This window comes from Tiliqua scincoides, chromosome 4, assembly GCF_035046505.1.
Source record: "Tiliqua scincoides isolate rTilSci1 chromosome 4, rTilSci1.hap2, whole genome shotgun sequence".
NCBI lineage: Eukaryota > Metazoa > Chordata > Lepidosauria > Squamata > Scincidae > Tiliqua > Tiliqua scincoides.
The window spans coordinates 31,972,549-32,000,416 of NC_089824.1; the positions used below are offsets into that span (position 1 = coordinate 31,972,549).

The 27,868-nt window shown below is 45.3% G+C and overlaps 1 protein-coding gene across 1 annotated transcript; it reads right to left on the bottom strand.

Moving 5' to 3' along the window:
* On the bottom strand, positions 1-27,141 carry CA3 (carbonic anhydrase 3). The gene is made up of 7 exons (XM_066623128.1): positions 27,105-27,141; positions 25,361-25,558; positions 13,519-13,637; positions 8,665-8,757; positions 3,643-3,708; positions 3,044-3,199; positions 1-120 (listed from the first exon to the last, which is right to left on the bottom strand). Exons 1-7 carry the CDS (start codon positions 27,139-27,141, stop codon positions 1-3), a joined length of 789 nt encoding a protein of 262 aa, XP_066479225.1.
* Between the last annotated feature and the right edge of the window lie 727 nt (positions 27,142-27,868).

Genomic DNA, 27,868 nt, shown 5'->3' on the forward strand with positions numbered 1-27,868 from the left:
CTATTGGCATGTAGTTCTCACCATCCTGTTATTGAGAGGCTGAAGAGGCCGATAGTTGTCCACCAAAGGACAATGAGGTTCACCTGCAGGACTGCTAGAAAGGCTTCGAAGCAGCAACATCTGCAAGTACAAGAAATATGCTGGTAAATTAAGGACCAAACCAGTGGCTGGTTAAAACTGGAACAATGAGATGTCTGAAGCACTGAAAAGACATAAGAGCAGATATAAGCCTTTGTTCAATAATCCTACCCATCCTCTCAGGTCATCTGAGGAAGCCTTTCTGATTGTGCTGCCACCAGTAGAGGTTAGCAGAGTGGTGGCTAAGAATAGAGCCTTCTCAGTGGTGGCACCTTGCTTATGGATTTCCCTTCTCCTGGAATTAAGAACAGCTCCCTCTCTGGAGACTTTTCGATGGAGCCTTAAGATCTTCTTGTTCAGGACAGTTTTTAACTGATACTGGGGGCTGGCGCTTTTTAATGTTATATAATAGCTGGGAACCTGGGTTTTTGTTTTAATGTTTTAATTATTTTTTAATATATATATTGAATTGTATTTTTATGTTTTTACATTGTTAGCCACCTAAAATGTCTGTTGTAACCACTGTTGTAGGCACATCGTTAACTATTAATCATAGTAACAAAGATTATTAATAATTTCAACATTTTCAATTTCAAAATTTCAACATTAATAAGGTTGCTTTTCAACAGTAGGGTTCACAAAGTGGTTTATACAGCAAACCAATTTTTTTCAGCAAACAGCCACTGAAAAGATGCTATGCTGAAGTGAATAGGGCAGTGGCAGACCTCCCATTCATTTCATGGGGCAAATGCCCTGGGAGTGGAGCCTCACGCACCTTTAGGACCCTGCGGAAGCCTCTCTGAGGCCCCCGACGGGGTCGGAAACTGTGCTTCCAGTTTTCCGGAAGCACAGTTTAAAGCTTCAGGGAAGCCTGTAGAAGCACCCCCAATGTAGCCTAGAATTGCACGAGGCTCCCTAAGTTCCAGGTAAGGGGGGGGTGATTTGGGCGTGGCTGTGGTGACATCCCACAGGGGGGGCGCTATTGCAGACCTTTGCTCCAGGGCGCAGGGCTGGGGAGGTTTGCCACTGGAATACAGATGGTTGCTCTCTCATTGCTAAGAGGTGCACCATTTTAAAAGTCCCTTTTAGCCCAGCAATTTTAAAATTATAAATCCTGACCAAGTATGAATCTGGACCAAGCAACTCCCCATAGAATACTGGTCTATCTCCCTCACTGTTACATTATGGAATTTATGAGACTATCGCACAAAGGCAAAAATTGCAGTTTTGGGGCTTCTCAAAGACCAAAGGTTGACCATAGTTGAAATTGGATAATAGACTTGATGTGATCCAATCCTACATTCTGATGTTCAGTTGAGACACACATTCATTGATGATCAAATAAACCTTAAGCTGCAGTCCTAAGGATATTTATTCAGAATATATCCAGTGTTTATATAAGTAATGCTTAGATAAGACTATTATGTTAAATGGACAAGTTGGAATAATTAAATAATGTTAAATGAACCAGTTGTTTCCTGCTGGAAACAGAGTTCTCATATGAAGGTTATTCTCTGAAGCAATGACTACACTGGAATCCAAAGTACATTTGGAAACAGCATCCCTAACACAAACTTGTGCACACATCCCTGAGAGCAAGTCCCACTGAGTGTAGTGGAACTTAATTCTGAGTAAACATGCACAGGATTGCTCTGTAAGTTCTGTTGGTCTAATTTAATTTAATTGCAAGCACGGCTTTATTTTGAAGGCTTTCCAAAATTGTTCTTCCAAATATTCCGTTCCCAGAACCCTCCACAGACACAGAAATCCTAAGATGCTGAAATCTGCAAATTAGGTCTATGATCTGAGGGTCAAGGAGGCCATGTGTGGCCACCATGGCTCTCAGATCACCCTCTGGACCCAACCAGAACCTAGCTCCAGTCAGGTTTGGAGGGTCCAGGTGGGCCCAAATCTGTGGGTTCGGGCCATCTGTATTCCTTTTTATTTCTCCAGGGTACTAGTTCACTGTTAATGCCCTTGTTAGAGTATATTGGTGAATGGGGTCCAAAGAATTGAGACTGCATATGAACAGATTTGTGATGAGGGATGCTGCACCTGCTTCTGAAACTGTCCCAAGTTCCAAAAGTGACTTGTAATGTGCCAGCTGAGTGTGTGCATGTGTGTGTTGGGTACTATTCGCCACTATAAGGCCTCACTGGGCACATAGTCTTAAACTGCTTAGTTGTCTGGATTATAGACAGGAGGTCTGGTCTAGAGGGTAGAGCCTCCATTTGCCTGAAGATAACAACCACAAGGTCGCCAGTTCGAGGCCACCGGCACCGTGTGAACATGAAGCAGCTGACAAGCTGAGCCGAGTTATTCCATCTGCTCTGAGCATGGGAAGATGGAGGCCAGAATGTGAAACCAGATCAGAAAGAAACATCTGAATGTTGTTCTTGAAAGATAGAATCTTCTTTCAATTGTAAAAATCCCTACGGGGATTTAAATAGCCTGCCTATGTAAACCGCCTTGAATAAAGTCTTGATATAAATACCTGTATTATTATTATTATAGCCTAAAAGAAGCTGATCGAAAACAAAGACCAAAAGCAGATCTAATATGTGTGGATAAAACCTTGCTGCCACCTGCTGGTAAACACAGCCGCTCTCAAACTGCCTGTTCTGGCATCAGACCCCTTGTTCATGTGTATTAGGAAAAGTTCACTGAGATCTGTTCAGAAAACTGGGCTTGATTCTCTCATTAAGTGAATAAAAGGAGGGATTGAATTGAAACCTGAGATGCTCTTCAGACCTTGCTTATATTTCTGCTTCTGCTTTAGAAATGCTCCAAATGAATCATGACAGAAATGGCCATTTTGAATGTCATTGGGGAAAGGTGGAATATAAATCTCATAAATAAATAAATGTTCAATTAACTAAGGCCTTCAGAACACTGTTTGCAGATAGATCATGTGAGATACAGTTGTAAAGAAATCCAAATGATTGCATTAATTTCTGAAGTTTACCTGGTCCTCACTGACAATGATAGGCTCTTTCAGAATAATCCAGGTAACACATTCTTCACAAGGAGGTGTAGTGAAAGAGCCTTGGTAGGTCCAGTAGCCCCGATTTTGAGGGAAAAGAATCGATGGATCAAAGTTTGGGAAAGGGGCCTCTTTTCCCTCGAAAAAAATAACACAGAAATATCACAGTTGGATCCAGCTGAAGACAGAAGACCTAGCTATGGTAATGGATAGATTACCTTTCTAGATTACCAATCTGCCTTTCCCAGATGCACTGCAAATCCAAGAGTTTCAGATTTCATTTTAGCTATAGCCCACAGTTGACACTTTATCTAGGCGTAATGTTCACAGATATGTCCCACCCCATCATTCACCATGCTTATAGTGTTTGTCTTAAGAGAAAAACAATGTCCTTGGGAAGAGATCCTCCCTATGATTAGGAACACTGAACATGCAGCACCCAGCAGACTCCAATCTCACAATGTACAAGGTTGGTTCTGAACACATGCAGCTCTGCAGTATTCCTTTCTCCATCTTAACTTCAAAGGACATTCACCAGGGTTGTATTTCATTGACTAACCCAACATAAATTTGCTTGTTACCTTTGTCTGAATGGTTTTTATTTCTTCAAGAATTCTTTTCATCTCCGGCTTGGGGTCTTTACCAATCTGTAATGCCAAAAGCACAAGATGAGTAGTTAAGGAAGATTATTATTTTTTTCTTCTCCAAGGAATAAACATGCAAAATTAATGGTTAACTACTGCATCTGTCAGCTTGATCAGCAACAATCTAAGAACATCTTGTACAGAAAATAACAGCACAAATAATGCTTGCTGGTTCTTTTTGTTTTGTTTTTTAAACCCAGATGATATTTAGAATAAAGGATTTGGTTTGATTGCTCATTTTACTGGATATGATATCATTTAATTACAACCCAGTTAACATGAATTGTAACTAGCTCTGATTTCAGTGGGTGTACGGAAGTTCTAGAAAGAATTTTAGAGGTCCTCTCTCTACCAAAATAAAAAGTAACAGAAACCTCCACTTTGTGGATGGATGGTGCATACAGAGCTCTTGATGGCAGCTGCCACATTCCATCCAACCAAAGGTCCCACCAGAGGACACTTGGGCAGCCCATCCAAGAGGCTAGGTGATGGGGGTTGCATCAGTGGTGGACAGCAGGGTGATGAGAGGGCAGCAGATTCAGGATGTCCTTCATCCTGAGTTTATAAGAACATAAGAACATAAGAACAGCCCCACTGGATCAGGCCATAGGCCCATCTAGTCCAGCTTCCTGTATCTCACAGCGGCCCACCAAATGCCCCAGGGAGCACACCAGATAACAAGAGACCTCATCCTGGTGCTCTCCCCTACATCTGGCATTCTGACTTAACCCATTCCTAAAATCAGGAGGTTGCGCATACACATCATGGCTTGTACCCCATAATGGATTTTTCCTCCAGAAACTCGTCCAATCCCCTTTTAAAGGCGTCTAGGCTAGACGCCAGCACCACATCCTGTGGCAAGGAGTTCCACAGACCGACCACGCGCTGAGTAAAGAAATATTTTCTTTTGTCTGTCCTAACCCGCCCAACACTCAATTTTAGTGGATGTCCCCTGGTTCTGGTATTATGTGAGAGTGTAAAGAGCATCTCCCTATCCACTCTGTCCATCCCCTGCATAATTTTGTATGTCTCAATCATGTCCCCCCTCAAGCGTCTCTTTTCTAGGCTGAAGAGGCCCAAACGCCGTAGCCTTTCCTCATAAGGAAGGTGCCCCAGCCCCGTAATCATCTTAGTCGCTCTCTTTTGCACCTTTTCCATTTCCACTATGTCTTTTTTGAGATGCGGCGACCAGAACTGGACACAATACTCCAGGTGTGGCCTTACCATAGATTTGTACAACGGCATTATAATACTAACCGTTTTGTTCTCAATACCCTTCCTAATGATCCCAAGCATAGAATTGGCCTTCTTCACTGCCGCCGCACATTGGGTCGACACTTTCATCGACCTGTCCACCACCACCCCAAGATCTCTCTCCTGATCTGTCACAGACAGCTCAGAACCCATCAGCCTATATCTAAAGTTTTGATTTTTTGCCCCAATGTGCATGACTTTACACTTACCGACATTGAAGCGCATCTGCCATTTTGCTGCCCATTCTGCCAGTCTGGAGAGATCCTTCTGGAGCTCCTCACAATCACTTCTGGTCTTTACCACTCGGAAAAGTTTGGTGTCGTCTGCAAACTTAGCCACTTCACTGCTCAACCCTGTCTCCAGGTCATTTATGAAGAGGTTGAAAAGCACCGGTCCCAGGACAGATCCTTGGGGCACACCGCTCTTCACCTCTCTCCATTGTGAAAATTGCCCATTGACACCCACTCTCTGCTTCCTGGCCTCCAACCAGTTCTCAATCCACGAGAGGACCTGTCCTCTAATTCCCTGACTGTGGAGTTTTTTCAGTAGCCTTTGGTGAGGGACCGTGTCAAACGCCTTCTGAAAGTCCAGATATATAATGTCCACGGGTTCTCCCGCATCCACATGCCTGTTGACCTTTTCAAAGAATTCTATAAGGTTTGTGAGGCAAGACTTACCCTTACAGAAGCCATGCTGACTCTCCCTCAGCAAGGCCTGTTCATCTATATGTTTTGAGATCCTATCTTTGATGAGGCATTCCACCATCTTACCCGGTATGGATGTTAGGCTGACCGGCCTATAGTTTCCCGGGTCCCCCCTCTTTCCCTTTTTAAAAATAGGCGTGACATTTGCTATCCTCCAATCTTCTGGCACCGTGGCCGTTTTGAGGGACAAGTTGCATACCTTAGTCAAGAGATCTGCAACTTCATTCTTCAATTCCTTAATAACCCTTGGGTGTATGCCATCAGGGCCTGGTGACTTATTGATCTTTAATTTATCAATGAGGTCTGAAACATCTTCTCTTTTAACCTCTATCTGACTTAACTCCTCGGTCAGGAGGGGCCGTTCGGGCAGCGGTATCTGCCCAAGGTCTTCTGCCGTGAAGACAGATGCAAAGAACTCATTTAATTTCTCTGCCATCTCTAAGTCTCCTTTTATCTCCCCTTTCCCTCCCTCACCATCCAGAGGGCCAACCGCTTCTCTGGCGGGTTTCCTGCTTCTAACATATTTGAAGAAGCTTTTATTATTCCCCTTAATGTTGCTGGCCATGCGTTCCTCATAGTCTCGCTTGGCCTCCCGTATCACCTTCTTACATTTCTTTTGCCACAGTTTATGTTCCTTTTTATTCTCTTCATTAGGGCAAGACTTCCATTTACGGAAGGAAGCTTCCTTGCCCTTCACAGCCTCTCTAACTTGGCTGGTTAGCCATGCGGGCACTCTCCTGGATTTAGTGGAACCCTTCTTTCTTTGCGGTATACACCTCTGCTGGGCCTCTATTACTGTTGTTTTAAGCAGCCTCCATGCACTTTGGAGAGACTGGACTCTTTTTACCCTCCCTTTCAACCTCCTTCTAACCAGCCTCCTCATTTGAGGGAAGTCCGCCCGTCGGAAGTCAAGGGTTTTTGTTAGAGATTTGCCTGGTATTCTTCCCCCAACGTGCACGTCAAAACGGATCGCAGCATGATCACTGTTCCCCAATGGCTCAGTAACGTTTACATCTCTAACCAGGTCCTGCGTACCGCACAAAATTAAATCCAGAGTCACCTGTCCTCTGGTGGGCTCCGTGACTAGCTGATCTAAGCCACAGTCATTTAGCACATCAAGAAATCCGGTTTCCTTATCGTGACCAGAACACAAATTGACCCAGTCAATATGAGGATAATTGAAGTCCCCCATGATTACAACCCTGTCCCTCCTTGTCACCTCCCTGATCTGTTTCCTCATTTCAAGGTCCCCATCAGCAGTTTGCCACTGCTGCCTCCCTCAAGCCTGCTGCAGATGCAATCCACATTGATCTGCTTTCCGTCCGCTAAAAGGGAGCAGAGTGAAGATCATCTCCCTCCTTACCTTGCTCCTGGTATGTTTTCTTCAAATATGGAAGCAGGACATAAAACCAGTACCATATTAAGACTTGGCAGTGGAGAGAAACTTTTAAAGCTCTTCTGAAGGTCTATAAAAATAGGTTCAGGTGTAATCTTGATGGGCAATGTTCCACTTTTCTTTTCATTTTAACCAAGTACAGAGATTGACATATTACTTCTGTAAAGAATTAAGTAAAACAAACCCCAAACACACATTCTGTATTGAAATACACAAAAGATCAAAACCAGGGAAAATTATGCTTGGAAATTTTTTTCCAATTGATTGCTCTTACTGGGAGGGGGCAACAAAGAAGTTACTGAAGACGCACTGCCAAAGCACCCCTCAATAACATGGAGCCATCCCAACATTAATTGATTTAATCTGCATATGAATGAAGGAACTTGTTTTCTTATAGAATTTATTATTTAACAGTGTGATGTAGTAAATCAATATCATTACTTACAGTAATTATACCAAACAGAAGTTGCAGGGTTTTTAACTCTTACACTGAATTCTACACAGGGTAGGATTTCTTGGATTTGCTTTTCCGATCTGTATCATTCTTTATGCACCTCTTAAGGGGGTGTTTTTTTTTTGGCACAATAAAGATAAAACAGTTCTGATTCAAGCAGCAACTATTACCCTGCACATGCCTGATGTTGTGTGATCTCGGAAGCTAAGCAGGGTCAGGCCTGGTTAGTTCTTGGATGGGAGACCGCCTGGGAATACCGGGTGCTGTAGGCTTATACCATAGTCTTTCGAGACTGAAGGTTGCCAACCAGTTCTGATTCAATATAAGCACACTTGAGATACACTAATGTAATAAAGGGAAAATAGAAGGAATACCACTCTGCCACTGTATGTCCGAATCTGGTGGCAGGAAAACCACTGTTCAGAGGGCTATGGCCACCAGTGCAAATGGCTGGAGGCCATACGTGGGCAACATTTCAGCCTGTAGAACTTACACCATTGTCAGTAAGTTGGTAGCAAGGGCTGTTTGTGGGAGGATAATTTATGGAGCAGGAAATGGAGCAGGCAGGGTGAAAGCAGTTCAGGGGAGGGTTGGGGAGGACTCTCAGGCACAGCGGCGCACACTGAAATCTATTCCCCAGAGTCTGGCCCAGACTCGACCCTAGAGTCTGCTCTGATTTATGACAACTAAAGTTCTGGCATACGTCTGAGGAGACCCACTGAATACCAAGTGGCCTGTGGAAAGGTATTCCTGCGCTGTCTGGTGCTCCCCACACCCACAGCATGCAGTGTGCGCTCCAGTGGTGGTGCTGCACAATCTTGACTAGCAGAGGATAGGATTGGACCTTATGGGTGCAATCCTAACCAACTTTCCAACTCTGCCGTAGCTGTACCAGTCAGGCATGTACTGCACCCTGCAGTTGGGGGGCAGTCATGGAGGCCTCCTCAAGGTAAAGTAATGTTTGTTCCCTTACCTGGGAATTGCATTGCCCTTATGTCAGTGCTGGAAAATTGGTTAGGATTGTGGCCTAAAGCAGCAATGCTATGCACAGTGACTTTGGAACAAGTCCAGCTGAATACAGTGGAAATTACACTAAAGGACTGTAATGCAAGCATGTTAATGTGTGTAAGAAAGAGTGGATCAGAGCTTACTTGCATGAGAATAGCCAAAATAGCCACACCATCATTTTTTCTCAAAGCATCAGCATAATTACTATACTTTGAATACCAATGCACCAAGTGAATCTGAAAATAAAGAAAAGATTAGAAATGTGATCACAGAATCATCTGACAGCAATGCACCATCCACAATCTTTATCTCACAATTCCTCTCTCTCATATGCACACACACAGATACATGCTTCTCCTCTATACAAAGTGATTTTTTTTTGCATTTATTTATGTGAAGCAGGTAGAATTAGATTGCTGAAAATGTCCCACAGATACATTAGGACTACATAGATTTGCCAGCTCTGACAGTGTACCGTGTAATGGAAACACATTCAACTTATTGATATTTTCAAGTTAAAAGCAAATGTGGAACAAACATCCTAATAAACAGTATTTTCTAAGTACAAACTAATTTCATTCATATACATAACACATACTGCAGACACTCGCCTATAAGTCGACCCCACAGATAAGTCGAGGGCAGGTTTTGAGCCAACAGTCATGGAATTTTCTATGACCCTCAGATAAGTCGGGGGTTAAACTTAGAGGGGTGTCTGACTATAGTTTTGTCTGATTTTACCCCAGGCCAGATCCTGAAAAATAACCTACCACTAATTGTTACCTAAGAACTGTAGCCTCTAATTTATTAAAAACATAGTAAAAGATCATAAGATACATTTTTATTCTTTTTAAATTCTGGTCTTCACCACCTTTTTGTAAACACTATCAGAGTAAGTGCACTGTAAACAACATACCAGTAAATCAGTGGTTCCCAACCTGATATTCATGTACTCCCAGGGACACTCAACAGGACCTTTAGGGGTACTTGAAAAAGAATGGACTAATGGTAGAAAAAGGCAGGTCATGCTCCAGAATGCCTTGCAAGGACCAGCAAGGCAGGAAGGGAGGTAGCTAGTTGGCTTTGAAAGCCCCACCAACAGCTAGTTTTTGGTCCTCAATTCATGTATGAACCAGTGACTGAAAACCAGCACAGTAAAAAAGCTGAAGCATAATATGTAATCAATCACCCAGAATTTTTCAGCACACTTCTGGTGCAAAACAGTGCAAAGGCAGAGTCTTCTGTTCCTCAAACAGATAAAAAGAGAAAACACTGTGATGAATACATGAAGTCTGGGTTTTCATAGAGAGGAAATGAGGGCTTATATTATTACAAACATTTTGCTAATATGAAGGGTACAATTTATTATTGCCAAGGGATATGCAAGTGAAAAGGGTTGGCAACCACTGCAGGAGAACCATGAATCAAATCCACCTTTAAGGTGTCTGCTGTGTTAAGCCAGAAGCTCTACATACAACATATAACACATAACTGAGAGTGTGCAATTCAGTTCACAGCAGAGAGATGCAGCTGCATATATCTGCAATCCTTTTTACTCAGAAGTAGACCCACTGCTTTCCATGGGTGTTATTCTTAAGTAATGCTGCATTGAATTGTAGCCTGGAAATTGTTGCTTGACCTCTGCCAAATGCAAAGCCTTTGCAAAAGGGAATCGAGCTGCAGCAGCAAAAGGGAACGGAGGGGAATAAAATAGCAACTAACCAGCTGCCTGCCTAAGCTTAGTGGAGAAAGGAAACTGTTCAGAGTTGAAAGGCTCTGCCCTCTGATTGACCTGGAGATAAGGCAAAGTGAGAATTGGAGCTTGATTACTTGGCAAAAATTTCAGGTACTATACCTGAGTATCTATATCCATGTCAACTATGGCAGATTGCCATGAACCCTTTGTCAGAGTCCCCTGTTCTGGAGCTTTGGAGGATACCAAAGACTGGGTAAGAATTGAATACAGCAATGGTTCTCAAATTGTGGGTCTGAGACCCACCAGTGGGTCATGACCCAATTTTTGGTGGTTCATGAAATTGACAGGGCAGATTAGGCTATGTGTATCAAGGGTTAAACAAGCTGCTGCTGTGGGGGGAGACACTGCTACCCAATCACCATTATAGCCACACCCCTTGGCATTTATAAATTAGGCAACAGGCTCTGGGGCCTCCAAAGGTTTAAGAACCACTGGAATACAGTATTAGAAGCTGCAGGACCAGCCCAAGACTTCCTACCTCCGGAGGTGGCATGCCAAATGCTTTGCACTGTTAGCTTGTGATAAGCCAGACTCTGATTCTCCCGCTTCATGGATTGGAAAAGGAAAATGGAGCAGGCAGTAGCAGATGGATCTAGAGCAGGGGTGTCAAACATAAGGCCCGGGGGCCAAATACGGCCCGCAGAAGCTTTTTATTTGGCCCTCGGGCTCTCAGCTGCTGAGCAATGCTGAGGTGGCACTGCCTGAAAGGGTGGCCCATATGATGGGCTGTCCCATATCTTGAAATATGATCAAGATTTGTGTATTTTCTCTCCTGTCATTAGCAGCTAATGAGTTCCTATATGAGTACAGTGTTTATTTCTGTTTTTGACCTGTTTAATGACATCATTTCCTGTGTAATGACATCACCTTTGGCCCTCAGCAGGCATCATGAATGCTTTTCAGCCCTCTGTATGACATGAGTTTGACATCCCTGATCTAGAGGGGTGCAAAGCACTAAGTTTTGCCTGGCACCTCACCATGGTGTAAAAACAGCCCCATCTTTTCAGAGCCATTCTGGGTGGCTAGAACAAAATGGAGGTGTCTCCTCCATTTTGCTCTAGTGACCTAGGATGGCTCCAAAGGGGAGGGACACCACTTGCATGCTGCAGTGAGGTGCTGTGCAAAAATTAGTACTCTGCACCCCCTCTAGCAATGCTACTGGGAGCAGAAACTGTTTCTATGGCAGATTCTAAGGGCTTGCTCCTCCATGAGGAAAAATGAAGTGGTTGCCTCTACCAGCAGAATGGCAGGGTGATACCCGTCTCCATCCACCTCCTGAGTCTACTGCTTCTTTTCCTACTGCTTCTTGGACTGGAAAAGGTAGAGGAGAAATAGTTGAGGTAAGGGGTGGATAGAGATGAGCATCACCCTGCCAATCTGCTGCCTGAGGCAAACACTTCAGTTGGCCTCAGGAGGCGCCAGTCCTTCAAAAAGAGATGACCAGTCTTTGAACTTGAGGGCTCCTGAACCTTTAGCAATTGTGTAAAGGTAGGAATTTCAGCAGGTGCAACTTGCTGCATCTTACAGATGCACCTACTGAAATTCCCTCCTCTACACAATTGTCCAGAAGCCCTCAAGTTGAAAGGCTAGCTACCCCTGCTTTAGAATCTGTCACAAAAGCAGTGCTATGTAGCTAACCACATTTTCTATGCCCCTTGTCACCTGTAGAAATATCCAAGGAGACTGGACAAGCTTCAGAAAGTTTAAGGGCTATCCTTATATCCCTGCCTATCAGGGTGACCAGATGCAATGGAGCACAGAGTGCCTATCCCTTTAACCATTGTACAGAAGAGGAAATTTTGGCAGGTGCATCACAACATGGAAGGGTTTAAAAAGTTGCACCTGCCAAAATTTCCTCTTCTATACAATGGTTAAAGGGATAGGTGCTCTGTTCTCCATTGCATCTGGTCACCCTGCTGTCTATAGATTTTTCAATGCCTGTCTTGCATCCTTCACATATCTTGATGGGATTTCTACTTGCTTAAGGTACTGCACTGAGGCCTCATTGTGTTCAAAGTTACCCAGCCTCTTCCTGAGCTGGCTATTTTTGGTTGTACTCATTTGGTACAAGAAGCTAAATGTGATATCCTAGGTTTCTTCCTTTGGAAATAGTTCACAGAGTCCTTTTCTTCAAACCTCAGAGAGTTTGAGGTTAGTTTCAAATTCAATGGGTCTGAGTCAATGACTTTTACCCAGGATAAGTATTTCATCTGTTTATCTCCACAAAATTCAGGATTAGCCTTCACAAAAAGAAGTTCAACAAATCAAAACCCTTTCTCTGTTCAAAAAGCATAATCAAAGGCCTCTGGTGGCTACAGTAGTAGAAAAGGTGAAGATCCAGCATAGCAGCAGACACGCTTTAGCACTAAGGTTGCAATTCTACACTCTTATCTGAGTTGGACCCATTCAACTAAGTGGAACTTACTTCTGAGTAGAACTGCATAAGACTGGACTAACAACGAAGTAATAACTTCCCTGACCTTCAATGTTCCTTGCAATATGACTTGAGGAACAACATTGTTTATACAAGGTTTCTGCAGGTTAGAATGCTCTTCTGTCCTGTTCTTTGTGTCTGTGGGTAGTGACTACAGTAGCACAAAAACATGCTATGAGAACATACAGGGGTAGTTTGCAAATTCTTGCCCCTGAAGGAAATACACAGTAAAATGTTGGTGCAGACATAGCCTAATATTAGAAGTAGAAAGGGCAGCAAAAGTAACTGCAGCAACATGGTCCAGGTGACTGGTTTGTTGTTGTTTAAATTGCTATAATCTGCCTTTGCAGTGAGTGGGTGAAACAATCCACCATGATTACCTTGAGATAACAGTATTTGCACATCAATAACCCTAACTTATGATGTCATGAAATTCCTTAAAGGGATTTCAAAATGGAAATGGACTTGATTTGTTATAGGAATAGGTTAGTATTTCCCTAGAATTTGAGCCAGAATTCTACCAGTGCAGTAACTAGAGAGGGTTGCACAGTACTAAGTATTGCAGTGAGCCTCACTGTGGCATGCAAGTGGCCCCTCCCCTTCGGAGCCATTCCAGGCTGCGGGAACAAAACTGAGGTGTATACTTGGAATGGCTCAGAAGGGAAGGGACTATTTGCCATGGTGAGATTCTTTGCAAAATTTAGTGCTTTGCACCCCCTCTTGCTACATCACTGGATTCTACTTTGTGGAGAGATGAAAAGAGGGGTCATTTCCCATGATCTGCTGCTGTACAAATACAGTACTCACCTCTCCTGCGTACCTTGTTGCATCCACAACATGCTCTGAGCCTTTGTTATTCGTAGAACCCCAGTGGATGTTAAGGCTACGCAGCCTGTAAATTCCTTGAAGTGGTCCTCCCCTCAGTACTGCAAGGAATAGTCTGGATTAACATAAAGCTTTTTCTGTGCCAAAACAAAGGTGCATTATATACAGTAATCTGAAGGTCAGTAATCTGGCATCTCTTGGAAATGCAGTGAATTTCAGTGGGGCAACTCTGCTTTTAGGGATGGCCCATGCCTTTCTAAAGAACTGTCTCTACAAGACAATCATCACTGCTCCTTCTACTATAACACTGGTAGACACTAATGACAACTGACCAAACAAAAAGTTCCCCCCCCCATAATTAGATCCTGAAGGGATAATTGCAGTCCAGTGCCATGAAGCAGGAGATGTAACTGCACAGTTACCTTTCCCATAACCTTGAGTTGTCTGAAAAGCACAGTACCACAAAGAAAAACACAGCAAGGAAAGATTCGTGGCAACTGCCATAAATTGTGTTGCCTGTGTTACCTCTTGTGTTGCTTTCCAACACACAGCATTAACCATAGATTGTTTCCAAGTCACAATATGGTGCTGTACACATATTGGGAGGGGGCTGTATTTAATTTTGCTCTGGCATTGTAATGTCTTGGCTTTTTGGACACCACTCATAAGCTGCGATGAAAACAATCTTTGGTTGTTGCTTACTTTGTGAATTTGGAAATAAAGTTCAGTTTAAAAGTACATTTAACAAACTTCAGAAAGATTGGGAAGTAGTCTGTCGGACAGGGGTGCATATTTCTTCTTTCCCATCTGCAAACGGTACAATATTCTTGGGCTATACCAGGGGTCTCCAAACTTTTTGGCCAGAGGGCCGCATCAAATATCTGGCGTGGTGTTGAGGGCTGGAAAAAATTTAAATATAAAATTTAAATAAAGAAATTAGAGGTGGAATTTAGATGAGTGAATAAATGGGCTCATTTATTCAACCTCCCTGGCCCTCAGAACACCCTCCAGACACAATCCGAGCACAGTTCTGGTCTTGTTCAGCTGAGTGGGCCACAGGCTTTCAGGGGACAAGAGGTTGGCCACGGGCCGGAAAGAGGCTTGCTGTGGGCCACATCTGGCCCCCCAGGCTGGGGTTTGGAGACTCCTGGGCTATACCACTGAATAATATAGTCAGGAATGCTTATCCATATAAAATGGCATCTTGCACATAAAAAGACTAGCATATCAATGAGAAGGCTCAGCCAGATCAGCATCCCTTTTTCCTGGCATGCTGGCTTTCCCCTGGGTCAAGAGTTTTTGGCATGCAAGAGCATTTGATCATGAAATACCAATCTGCATTTTGAAGTGGTACAATTCCAGATGGAATATACGGTGTGCATTTCTTTAATGAGTGAATTGGCTTTCAGATCAACTCCCATTACTGAAAGTACACCCATTACCATTCAGTAACACCCATTACTGGAAGCAACTGCACACTGTCTTTTGTCAGTTGTAGAACTCTGTGTGTGTATCTAACAGTCGTACTGTAGATTATACTTAAGAGCATGTAAGCTTGCTTGAGGTGAAGAAGAGCTCACACTTGTCACTTGATAATTATTTACATGTTGTTTTGTGGGTATTGGGTAAGGCTGGGCCCCTGCCATAGGTGCACACTCTCTCTCGGTTTTTGACTAAATCAGGGTGTCCAAACTTTTTGGGAGGTGGGCCACATCATCTCTCTGACACTGTGTTGGGGGCCAGGAAAAAAAGAATTAATTTACATTTAAAATCTGAATAAATTTGAATAGATTTACATTTATTAATATATTAGAGATGGAACTTATATGAAGGAATGAAGGTCTCGCGATAGCTGAAGGCCTATAAAAGGCTTAAAGCAAGACCAATCCTTCCTTTGCTGCCACTGCTGCTTCACAGACATGAAACAGCAAGCAGTGGAGGGAGCCCTCTGCCCGCAGCTAGCGCGAGAGGTCAAACAGTCAGCCCTTGTGCTGAGAGTAGTTGCATCAGGCCAGCACAGGCTTCAGCAAGTCTCCAGATGGCCAGAAGCTCAGTGGAGACTAGGGGCTCCCTGCAGGCCAGATTGGGAGTCCCTGAGGGCTGCAGATGACCTCTGTGGCCGGCGTTTGGGCACCCCTGGACTAAATGAATATAAGATGCCTGTAATATATAAGCAGACCTTTCAAACTACTAGAACAGCTTTTGATGTTTCCTCAGTTAAGAATCTTAAAATTTACACCAGTATCAATAAATTCTATTAGTAAAATCCATGAACAGGTATCCTCATCAGAAAGAGTCCATGTCACACAACAGATTGCCAACTACAAGTACAATTCTTTACAGTGGCTGTCAAAGACAGCCAGGTAAAAACATCTACCAGACAAGGAATGTTAGTCCTATTTATACATATATCATCATGGGGAGACCACGTTTTATTGATGCAGAGGTCTGAAAAGCCTCACCTGTTGCCAGCTGTACCATGACAGCTGACAATCCACAAGTGACAATAAAGAGGCCCCACCCTCCCCCAAGATACAAAATGATGGCTTTGCAGTGTTGTTTTAGGATAAAAACAAAGTAACAGTATAGCACAGTTGGCCACATCAATAATGATGTATTAGCAGGTCCAGAAATAAATAAACATTTGCGCAGCCAGATTCTTTTGGCATGTTCTTTGTCATTAGGGACAATAAAGTCAGCTATGCACATTTGACAGCACATAATTATATGGCTTGCATTTCCAAGAAGGCCATTTTCCATCTGTGGTAATGCTCCTTTTCGCATGTGAAAATGACTGGCGACAGAAAGAAGGCCTTTGTGAGAGTTTGGCACACAGACCTCATGGGGTCTCCGAAGAGACTGCAGGTGTTTGGAAACATTCTGAGATGGTGCTCTGCAAGTCGGCCTTGTTCTTGACCTATCATGCGCTGTGCCACTGCCCTAACCCTAGGACTCCTAAGATATCACACTCTTCTTTATTTGCAGCCTAAAAAAGGAAAGGAACCCATGTCTCCTGAGGCAGAAAGCTGATAACCCCATGTACTTTGGCAATCCTTGAAGGCCTTTCTTTGAAGTTCTTTGACCTCCAGCAGGAGCATGAGATTTCAAAGTTAATGTTAATACAGTTCTGCAATCCTTTTATGCAGAAGCACTGCTGGTCTCATGTGAGTGATTGATATCCTATGTGCTGGAATACGGGAAGGATAAAAGATGTGTTAGCACAGGGCAAAAGGCTTAACTTTGACTTTTCTTTCTTTTGTTGGCAAGGGGATGCCTGCGCAGAGCACACTGTCTCTCCGTTTCAGCTGTGCAATTCTTTTCATTCTGATTGGTGTACCGATGCACCAATACAAAAATAAACCACCATCAACAAAATGCGGTTATGTAAAGGTCTCAAAGAGCCATAAGAAGCATGGATAAATGCTGTCATACCCCTATGACAAATGAGGACTCCAAGAGCCAGTGAGACAAAAGGCACACGCCTGGCTTCCATACCAGAATAACAGAATCCCCACTAGGGTAAGTCTCGCTCTCAAATAGGCAAAAATCCTAGGACGCTGTGCTCTAGCACAGGTGCCAAGGACACAACAACAGCTACAGCAGGACATCACAAAACATGAAGGTTACATCAGCTCAGCAGCAGCATCAGAAAAAGCCTGCAAGGAGATATGCCCTTGCAAATATTCCTTATTTGCAACATGCAAGGTTCTAATTCTTGAACATTCAAATTACTTTTATCCCATTGAAAGCAATTTAGTAAAACATCCCTTAAGGAAACACTGTGGGGGGACTGTGGCTCAACAGTCAACCACTGTGTGGTTTTTAAAGCCACTTAACTCACTCTGGGACAGGGGTGTCAAACTAGTTTCATACCAAGGGCCGAATGGCATTCATGATGCCTGCTGAGGGCTGGAAGTGATGCCGTTAGGCAGGAAGTGATGTCATTAAACAGGTCATAACCAAATATAAGCACTTTTTTCACTTAGGAATTCTTTAGCTGCAAATGACAGAAGAGAAAACACACAAAGCTTTATCGTATTTCAAGTTATGGGAGAGCCCAATTTTTGTGCAGACTGCCCTTTCAGCAGTAACACCTCAGCACTGCTCAGTAGCTTCCGTGGGCCATATCCGGCCCCAGGGCCTTATGTTTGACACCCCTACTCTAGGCAGTAGCACAAAGGGCCAGAAACAGGCTTTACATGGGAAATGTCCATTATCACTCTGAATGCTTTATTTAAAAAATTTGCAATTATTTCTAATTTGCTAGTTACTGTAATCTTTGTCTCTCAATCTGCGGCCCTAACAGCTTATTACTTTCCTAAACTTAGCTGTTTGTGTGAAAATGAAAAGAAGCCTCAGAGGCTGGCTGGGTCGTGCCATGTTAATACCTTCATGTCAAATGTGTTATAATTTAAGGTTGAGTTACACATGACATTTCCAAGGGACAGGTATATTCTTGTGAGTGACCCTCTGCCTAGGTCTTTATGATAGAAAGTGGGTGAGAGGCATTCCCCCACAGGTGCTGCCTAGTAGAGCATATGCCCGGGGCAAATCTTCCAAACAAGGGCCCCACACCCATGCCTGGCCAATCCCGGAGGAACCAAGGAATCTACTGCTGCTGTTGCTCCCCACATCTGACTTACGGGAATATTTACTATCCACTGCTGTAACTGCTTTCCACAATCATCCAATAAGCCAGTCAGCACCCACTGAGGAGTAGACAGTGAGGACCAGGCAGCAACAGTGAATATGAGTCCTTCTTTGTGTTGCCACCCATAACTGTTATGGCAGCAGTGAAATACTGCTGCCCTCCTATTGCCCAGTTCGTGGTCCTGACTAGGACCCATTGATGGTGCCCAGAAGCAAAAGCTGCCTGGAAACCAGGCAGCGGAAGGAGAGTCATTTTTCACTGCCAACACTGTCGATTCAGGCGGCAGCATGTGTCTGTCTGATGCCCAGTCCCAAGCACCATGGTTGGTTGTAACTGCTGTGCTGCTAAGCTCCCTTTCCTAAATCAAGCTTGGCTTTGCAAAGAAGCTGCAGCTTCCAACATACATTACAAGATAAGCAGGTAGTGTAAGTTCATGCTTGTTCACCAGGAAAATGTACAAACCTAAGGCTGGAAGTTTTAATTATTTTATCGGTATTAAGCTACAAGGATATAGTTATTTTCTTTAAGACTGAAAAATGAACTGATAGTCCAGTGCTTCCCAAACTATTCAGCACCAGGACCCATTTTTAAAAATGACAATCTATTGTGACCCACTAGAAAAGAAATCTAGACAGGAAATACTCCACGTATTAATAGTAATAATAAATTTATTAATAATAATCAGGGTCCTGTGCGCCTGATGCTGTTAGACTTACATGTCGTATGTGAGTATAGGCATTTGCTAGACTCTCCCACAAAATGGAGTTCAAAGACTGTTCTCCTACGACTTCACAGTCATTCCAGGGTACCCAGAAGGCTGAACTGGAGATCAAGATGTGCATTCTAGGAGTTTCCAGGCCAGACAAAAGGCTGAAACTGGGTTCACACATGATCTATGGCATGCCAATTACTAGAGAAAATTGGGAAATGGGACCTTTTAATGTAGGGATATGAAGATTACCTCATATCACAGGTTAGCATTCCAGTTAAAAATTTTCTTCTTAAACAGGGCATAAGAACATACGAACAGCCCCACTGGATCAGGCCATAGGCCCATCTAGTCCAGCTTACTGTATCTCACAAATGCCCCAGGGACCACACCAGATAACAAGAGACCTCATTCTGGTGCCCTCCCTTGCATCTGGCATTCTGACATAGCCCATTTGTAAAATCAGGAGGTTGCACATGTACATCATGGAGAAGCACCCTTCTGCATGGGTGCTTGCAAAGTTTTTAATGTTTCAAAAACATTTTGCAACGCAACCCACCAAATATTGGCTTGCGACAGTGATTTTTCTACAAAGCACAGCCAACCAGTAGTTATTTCCACTTCCATTGCCATAACTACCATTTGCAGAAGGGAGCCCTCCTCATGGTGTCCTCACTGTCTCTGGTCTGCTGTGGGTTTTCTCCTTTATGGAATGAGATCCATATATATATGGAATGAATATATATATATATAGGCAACCCTCAAAAAAACCATATAAGAACATAAGAACATAAGAACAGCCCCACTGGATCAGGCCATAGGCCCATCTAGTCCAGCTTCCTGTATCTCACAGCGGCCCACCAAATGCCCCAGGGAGCACACCAGATAACAAGAGACCTCATCCTGGTGCTCTCCCCTACATCTGGCATTCTGACTTAACCCATTCCTAAAATCAGGAGGTTGCGCATACACATCATGGCTTGTACCCCATAATGGATTTTTCCTCCAGAAACTCATCCAATCCCCTTTTAAAGGCGTCTAGGCTAGACGCCAGCACCACATCCTGTGGCAAGGAATTCCACAGACCGACCACGCGCTGAGTAAAGAAATATTTTCTTTTGTCTGTCCTAACCCGCCCAACACTCAATTTTAGTGGATGTCCCCTGGTTCTGGTATTATGTGAGAGTGTAAAGAGCATCTCCCTATCCACTCTGTCCATCCCCTGCATAATTTTGTATGTCTCAATCATGTCCCCCCTCAAGCGTCTCTTTTCTAGGCTGAAGAGGCCCAAACGCCGTATCCTTTCCTCATAAGGAAGGTGCCCCAGCCCCGTAATCATCTTAGTCGCTCTCTTTTGCACCTTTTCCATTTCCACTATGTCTTTTTTGAGATGCGGCGACCAGAACTGGACACAATACTCCAGGTGTGGCCTTACCATAGATTTGTACAACGGCATTATAATACTAACCGTTTTGTTCTCAATACCCTTCCTAATGATCCCAAGCATAGAATTGGCCTTCTTCACTGCTGCCGCACATTGGGTCGACACTTTCATCGACCTGTCCACCACCACCCCAAGATCTCTCTCCTGATCTGTCACAGACAGTTCAGAACCCATCAGCCTATATGTGAAGTTTTGATTTTTTGCCCCAATGTGCATGACTTTACACTTACTGACATTGAAGCGCATATGCCATTTTGCTGCCCATTCTGCCAGTCTGGAGAGATCCTTCTGGAGCTCCTCACAATCACTTCTGGTCTTCACCACTCGGAAAAGTTTGGTGTCGTCTGCAAACTTAGCCACTTCACTGCTCAACCCTGTCTCCAGGTCATTTATGAAGAGGTTGAAAAGCACCGGTCCCAGGACAGATCCTTGGGGCACACCGCTTTTCACCTCTCTCCATTGTGAAAATTGCCCATTGACACCCACTCTCTGCTTCCTGGCCTCCAACCAGTTCTCAATCCACGAGAGGACCTGTCCTCTAATTCCCTGACTGTGGAGTTTTTTCAGTAGCCTTTGGTGAGGGACCGTGTCAAACGCCTTCTGAAAGTCCAGATATATAATGTCCACGGGTTCTCCCGCATCCACATGCCTGTTGACCTTTTCAAAGAATTCTATAAGGTTGGTGAGGCAAGACTTACCCTTACAGAAGCCATGCTGACTCTCCCTCAGCAAGGCCTGTTCGTCTATGTGTTTTGAGATCCTATCTTTGATGAGGCATTCCACCATCTTACCCGGTATAGATGTTAGGCTGACCGGCCTATAGTTTCCCGGGTCCCCCCTCTTTCCCTTTTTAAAAATAGGCGTGACATTTGCTATCCTCCAATCTTCTGGCACCGTGGCCGTTTTGAGGGACAAGTTGCATACCTTAGTCAAGAGATCTGCAACTTCATTCTTCAATTCCTTAATAACCCTTGGGTGTATGCCATCAGGGCCCGGTGACTTATTGATCTTTAATTTATCAATGAGGTCTGAAACATCTTCTCTTTTAACCTCTATCTGACTTAACTCCTCGGTCAGGAGGGGCCGTTCGGGCAGCGGTATCTGCCCGAGGTCTTCTGCCGTGAAGACAGATGCAAAGAACTCATTTAATTTCTCTGCCATCTCTAAGTCTCCTTTTATCTCCCCTTTCCCTCCCTCACCATCCAGAGGGCCAACCGCTTCTCTGGCGGGTTTCCTGCTTCTAACATATTTGAAGAAGCTTTTATTATTCCCCTTAATGTTGCTGGCCATGCGTTCCTCATAGTCTCGCTTGGCCTCCCCTATCACCTTCTTACATTTCTTTTGCCACAGTTTATGTTCCTTTTTATTCTCTTCATTAGGGCAAGACTTCCATTTACGGAAGGAAGCTTCCTTGCCCTTCACAGCCTCTCTAACTTGGCTGGTTAGCCATGCGGGCACCCTCCTGGATTTAGTGGAACCCTTCTTTCTTTGCGGTATACACCTCTGCTGGGCCTCTATTACTGTTGTTTTAAGCAGCCTCCATGCACTCTGGAGAGACTGGACTCTTTTTACCCTCTCTTTCAACCTCCTTCTAACCAGCCTCCTCATTTGAGGGAAGTCCGCCCGTCGGAAGTCAAGGGTTTTTGTTAGAGATTTGCCTGGTATTCTTCCCCCAACGTGCACATCAAAACGGATTGCAGCATGATCACTGTTCCCCAATGGCTCAGTAACATTTACATCTCTAACCAGGTCCTGCGTACCGCACAAAATTAAATCCAGAGTCACCTGTCCTCTAGTGGGCTCCGTGACTAGCTGATCTAAGCCACAGTCATTTAGCACGTCAAGAAATCCGGTTTCCTTATCGTGACCAGAGCACAAATTGACCCAGTCAATATGAGGATAATTGAAGTCCCCCATGATTACAACCCTGTCCTTCCTTGTCACCTCCCTGATCTGTTTCCTCATTTCAAGGTCCCCATCAGATTTCTGGTCTGGAGGACGATAGCACACCCCCAGTATTACATCGCTGCACAAGCCTGGTAATTTAACCCACAGAGATTCTACGGTGGAGTCGGACCCACCTTCAATCTCTACTTTGCTGGATTCTATCCCTTCCTTAACATAAAGGGCCACCCCACCTCCAACACGCCCCTGCCTGTCCCTCCTGTAGAGTTTATAGCCCGGGATTGCGGTATCCCACTGATTCTCCGCATTCCACCAGGTTTCCGTTATGCCCACTATGTCAATATTTTCCCTTGTCACCAGACATTCCAGTTCTCCCACCTTTGCTCGTAGACTTCGGGCATTCGCATAAAAGCATTTATACACGGAATGCCCCAGGATGGGCTGCTTATTCGCTCCTTTGTCCCCGCATCCTCTCATTGTGCCAAACCGTCTATCACATCCCATCACCCTACCTTTCCCAATTTCTTCTCCTACCCTGCCTTTGTCTTGTTGTTCTCTAACCTCCCCATCCTCATCCCATAGGGATGAGGAGTCCCGAACCGGATGCCCCTTGGCTCCTGTCGGCCTTCCCCCAGGGATCAGTTTAAAAGCTGCTCTGCCACCTTTTTAATGTTATGCGCCAGCAGTCTGGTTCCATTCTGGTTCAAATGGAGCCCGTCCCTCTTGTACAGGCCCCGCTTGTCCCAAAACGTTCCCCAGTGCCTAACGAATCTAAACCCCTCCTCCCTACACCACCGTCTCATCCACGCATTGAGACCCCTGATCTCCGCCTGCCTAGCTGGCCCTGCGCGTGGAACAGGTAGCACTTCAGAGAACGCTACCTTTGAGGTCCTGGCTTTCAGCTTCCTGCCTAAAAGCCTAAATTTGGCCTCCAGGACCTCCCAGCTACACTTGCCCACGTCGTTGGTGCCGACATGCACCACAGCCGCTACCTCTCCCCCAGCACTGTCTACTAGCCTGTCTAGACGAGAAGTGATGTCCGCAACCTTCGCACCAGGCAGGCAAGTCACCATGCGGTCCTCACATCCGTCGCAAACCCCCCTCTCTATGTTTCTAATAATCGAATCCCCCACTACAAGAAGCCCCCGACCCCCCTCCCGCCGAGGAGTATCCCGAGTGCGCTCGGATACGGGCCCATCCCCTGGAGAAGGGATCCCCCCTAGGGGATTGTTTCCCTCCTCTCCAGGATGACGTCCTCCAGTCCCGAGACTTCCCACCCGGGCAGCCGAGGAGCTGCACGCCTGAGGTTGGGACGAAGCTTGATCGTCCCCAGAAGTCTCCCCACGGTCCTCCTCTGGCTGCCTGCGCTTCTCCAGGTCGGCCACCAAGGCTTCAAGGGAGCGGACGCGTTCCCTGAGAGCCTGGAGCTCCTTGCACCGAGGACACACCCATGACTTATACCCCAGAGGCATATAATCATACATGTGGCACTCGATGCAGAACACTGGATAGCCCCCACCCTGCTGCTGGCTGTCTGACTGCATAGCTTTTTTGTTGTTGTTGTTGTTTTATTTAGGGGTCCTTTTAAAAACCGTACACTGGATAGCAGCCCTTTTCTCTAGGGAAGAGGAAGGGCAGTGTCTTGGGGCCCTGGCCTCCTCGCCCTGCTGCTGAACTCGCCCAGATGCTAAACTCTCGTGCCTTACCTGGCACTTAGTTCCCAGAGGCACTGGGTTCCCAGAGGCCACACGCGTCTGCAGAGAGCCTCACGCGATGGCCTGCCTAGCTTTATACTCCTGGCTGGCTCCTCCCCCCTCCTTCCTTCCTGATTGAAAGGGGGCTGGCCTTCCCAGGTGAGTTTACAAAAGCTCAGGAAGGCAAATGGCTGCTGATGGGCATGACCTACTCTGCAGGCTCCTGAATGGACTGCTTGGGGCTCTTAATGGGTTGGGAATTGGCCCTTCCTAGGTCCTTTCCCTCCTAGTTCTGCTCTCTTAGGCTGGACTGTTTTTGTAACCTCAAGCTAGTTTTTATTTGGGTTTGTTTAATTATTTATTGCTCTCTAGATCCTGTGTCCCAATTTACTGACCTGTTTAGGTTATGTTCTAACTTAGATTAGGTTTAACCTGGGTTAAGTATAGGTTTAATTTAAGCAAGTAGAAAACCTGCTTTTCACTTTATCCTCCTCCCTTTCTTCGATTAAGTGCTACCTTAGGTGCAGCTAACTTTCAATTTTGATTTAAATGCCTGACCCTTGGGCACTTACTCACGAGTAGGACTCTGCTCCTACTCACGAGTAGCCCTATGTACCTCCCTTAGGTGCTAACTTTCAATTTTGATTTAAGGTTGCTTTAAAGGTAAGGTTAAGGTTAGAAGACAGGGAGTTAGAAAGACAAAGCGTTAGAATGAGTACACTTACCTCCTCCTCCTGCTCCTCCTCCTCTCCTTCTCCAAAACTCAGAGGTCTCCTTGCCTTCTCCTCGCCCAGATGCTAAACTCTCGTGCCTTACCTGGCACTTAGTTCCCAGAGGCACTTGGTTCCCAGAGGCTACACGCGTCTGCAGACAATATATTGGCAACCCTCAAAAAAACCCCACTGTAGCCACCACCCATTGCCAACCACCCACTCCTGCTTCAGTGGTTTTTCTATCTCCCCACCGTGCACATTCTGGCTTCTCCTTTGGAAAAGGGGAAATGGGAACAGCACAGCAGGGAGATCAAAAGCCCCGCTGCACCCACCATCACCTCCACTTCCTGCTGCCTCAGCCCGCCAAATGACTCCGGTGACTCGGAATCTGGAAGTAACTAGCAGTGATGTCATTACATCACTGCCCATTACTTCCACGTCTGTGCTTTGGGAAGTGATGTCAGGGCTGTGCAGCACCCTTGCTGTTAAAGGGTTGGACTGTCCGGATGTGTGTGTGGGAATGTGTGTAAAATACCCTGACCTTTTCTATACACAGAGAGAGAGACGTGAGGCAAAGGAATCTTTTGCCCTTTTTTCCACTTGTTGAGATTTCCCCACTTTAAAAATTTCACAGAGATCAATTATTATTATTATTATTATTATTATTATTAAGCAAAATGATTGACAAAAAGAGAAATTCAAACATACCTGAGCGATCAAAAGTGTCATCAAAGGCAATCCGGCAAGTTTTCCCATTATTTTTTATGTTCTTAGAGGCTCCTGGATCATAACCAGTGAACCAAGGCAGTAGCACGGGGTCTTTGTAGGCATCTTTGCTAAGGATTGCAACAGGTGACTGATTATTCCCTTTGGCAAACGGGTAAGTTTCATGCCAGTGTTCTGGCCCTAGAAAAAAGAGGCGTGTGATTGTCATGTTCTGAACAGATCCAACAAAGTTTGCAAGCACTGTATGATGTTGTATGTTTCATCTTAGACTGTTAGCTGAAAGGACTGGAGGAAAGAGTTGCGTTTGCAGTTTAATAGCTCAGTCAGCTACACATCATCATGAGGAAAAAGTTGGTTGTTAATGGCCAAACAAACTTTAATTCAAAACATCTAAAAAAAAAAACAAACAAGAAAGGGGGAGACACATTTTCTTTCATTGAGGATTTTGATAAATGTCACCCACAAGTCATTGTTCTGCATATATGTTTTATCACAAAAGGCAAAGTATGTAGGGCTAACATGAACAAGCCATCAAGCTTTTCTGCTATGAAGTTTCCCATTCATTTAAAGTGCATTCAGGGAGACTGAGTGGAAGTCCCACAGAAATGAACAAAGCTTATACAGCTACTATGAGCAACTGGCAGGACTATGTGCCTATAGCTACTATGACTAGTAGCCACTGAATTTGTCTCATCCTCTTTTGATGCCATCCAAGCTAGCGGTCATCACCACATCTTGCAGTAGTAAATTCTATAAAATTATGCACCCTGTGAACACATACTTCCTTGTTTATCTTGAGATACCTGCTGTTGGAGTGCTCTGATAGTGAAAGAAAACCTTCTCTGCGTACTTACTCCACACTAGGCATACTACTATAGACATTTATCACACCAATCCTTCAGTCCCTGTTTTTCTAAACTAAAATTCCCCAAATGTCCCCTGACAGCAGGGACTAAGATGCTCAGGTCTTGAGTACCTTCTCTATGAGGTCAGAGTAGGTACTCAAGACCTGACCACATTGGTTGCTGCTTTTCTGTCTCCTGACCTGACAGTGGCTCTCCAGGAGCATGGGCACATGACTTTCCCAGCACCTGCTACCTGAAATCCTCCTTCACAATTCAGGCCAGAGCCTGAATGCTCAAGGGATGGCCACATTGCCAGAGCTAAGCTGCTGTGGGTCTAGTCCAGATGGGAGAGTAGTGCCTGGTGTGGGAATCCTGGGTTATGAAATCGTGGACACCACCAAAGATTAAATTAAAATTAAAATATAAATCGATAAAATGTGGGTTGAAAGAGAATGCTGTTGCTGGACTAGACCCACCTCAGTGGGCAGCCAAGTCCAGGTGTCCTCGCGGATGTAAAGCTCCAAGAAACAAGGATGCCACCATAAATATGTTGGTTTTGAAGGTGCCACCCAGGGGACTCTCTGGGGCGCCTGCACACGCCCTGCAAGCGCATCCTCACTTTTAGTCCATCTCTAGGATGTGCAAGCTTCTCTGGGGAGGGGCTCTGGCTCAGTGGTCGAGCACCAGCTCGACAAGCGGAAAGCTGGCAGCAGGAGCCCTGGGGAGGAGTGGAAGAGATGGAGATGCCCCAAGCCCTGCAGCACGCCTCCTCCAGGTGTGGGAGCTGCTCACCCCGGTTCAGGACCCAAGGCTGATGGGCAGAGCGGCGCTGTCCCGTGGCGCGGATGCGGCAGAGGGGACTCCCTCGCCCCCCCACTCACCATTGGCGATCGCGTATCCCCACGTCGCCTGGCTCATAGTCTCGGGTGCGCGCGCTGCTCGGGCTGCTCCCGCTGGCCGCGAGCAGCCGCTGCCCGGGCCATTTATAGGACCGGCAGCAAGAGGGGCGAGCGGCGCCGGAGGAGGCGCGCGGAGGGAGGAGTCAGCGGCGGGTCCCCCTCGGGTGGCGGTGCTTCCCTTGGCTGCTCCCGCTGCTGCCCTGGGGGGGGGGGCGACTCTGCAGGGGAACAGGCCTTTTCCCCTGGCCCAGTTAGACCTTCTCAGGGAGCAGCAGGATTCTGTGCTGCAGACTAAAAGAGACTAGGGCAACTATTTGGAACTGAATGTGTATCCTCTTAGTAAGTACTGTGCACTTGCAGTGGTTCCCAAACTGTGGGTCGCCAAAGGGGTAAGAAAAGATCAGACAGCTAATTGCCTCAAGCACAGAGGCTATTGAAAAATTAGATACTGTCGCTGCTCAGCTCCTGCAGTTTGCATGATAGCTGCTAACTGTCCCGCAAAGAGCTCAGCTCCTGCAGTTTGCAAGATTGCTGCTAAGCTGCTAGTTGCCCCACAAAGAGCTCAGCTCCTGCAGTTTGCAAGATAGCTGCTAGTGCCTCGCAAAGAGCTCAGCTCCTGCAGTTTGCAAGTTTGGTCTAACTCCCAAGCACTCCCCCACAGACTATCACAGAGGACAGAGAATAGCCTGACCATAGCCACAACTGACTCTTCAATTATTGTGGTTGTGGGCAGTGCATTCTCTGCC

What these genes read in the sequence shown, in the direction of transcription:
- CA3 (XM_066623128.1), bottom strand. Translation starts at nt 27,141, where the DNA reads ATGAGCCAGGCGACGTGGGGATACGCGATCGCCAATG. An exon ending in GGGATACGCGATCGCCAATG is followed by an intron (nt 25,559 to 27,104) that starts GTGAGTGGGGGG and finishes TCTTTTTTCTAG; the next exon opens with GGCCAGAACACTGGCATGAA. An exon ending in CAACAAGGTACGCAGGAGAG is followed by an intron (nt 8,758 to 13,518) that starts GTGAGTACTGTA and finishes CTTTATTTTCAG; the next exon opens with ATTCACTTGGTGCATTGGTA.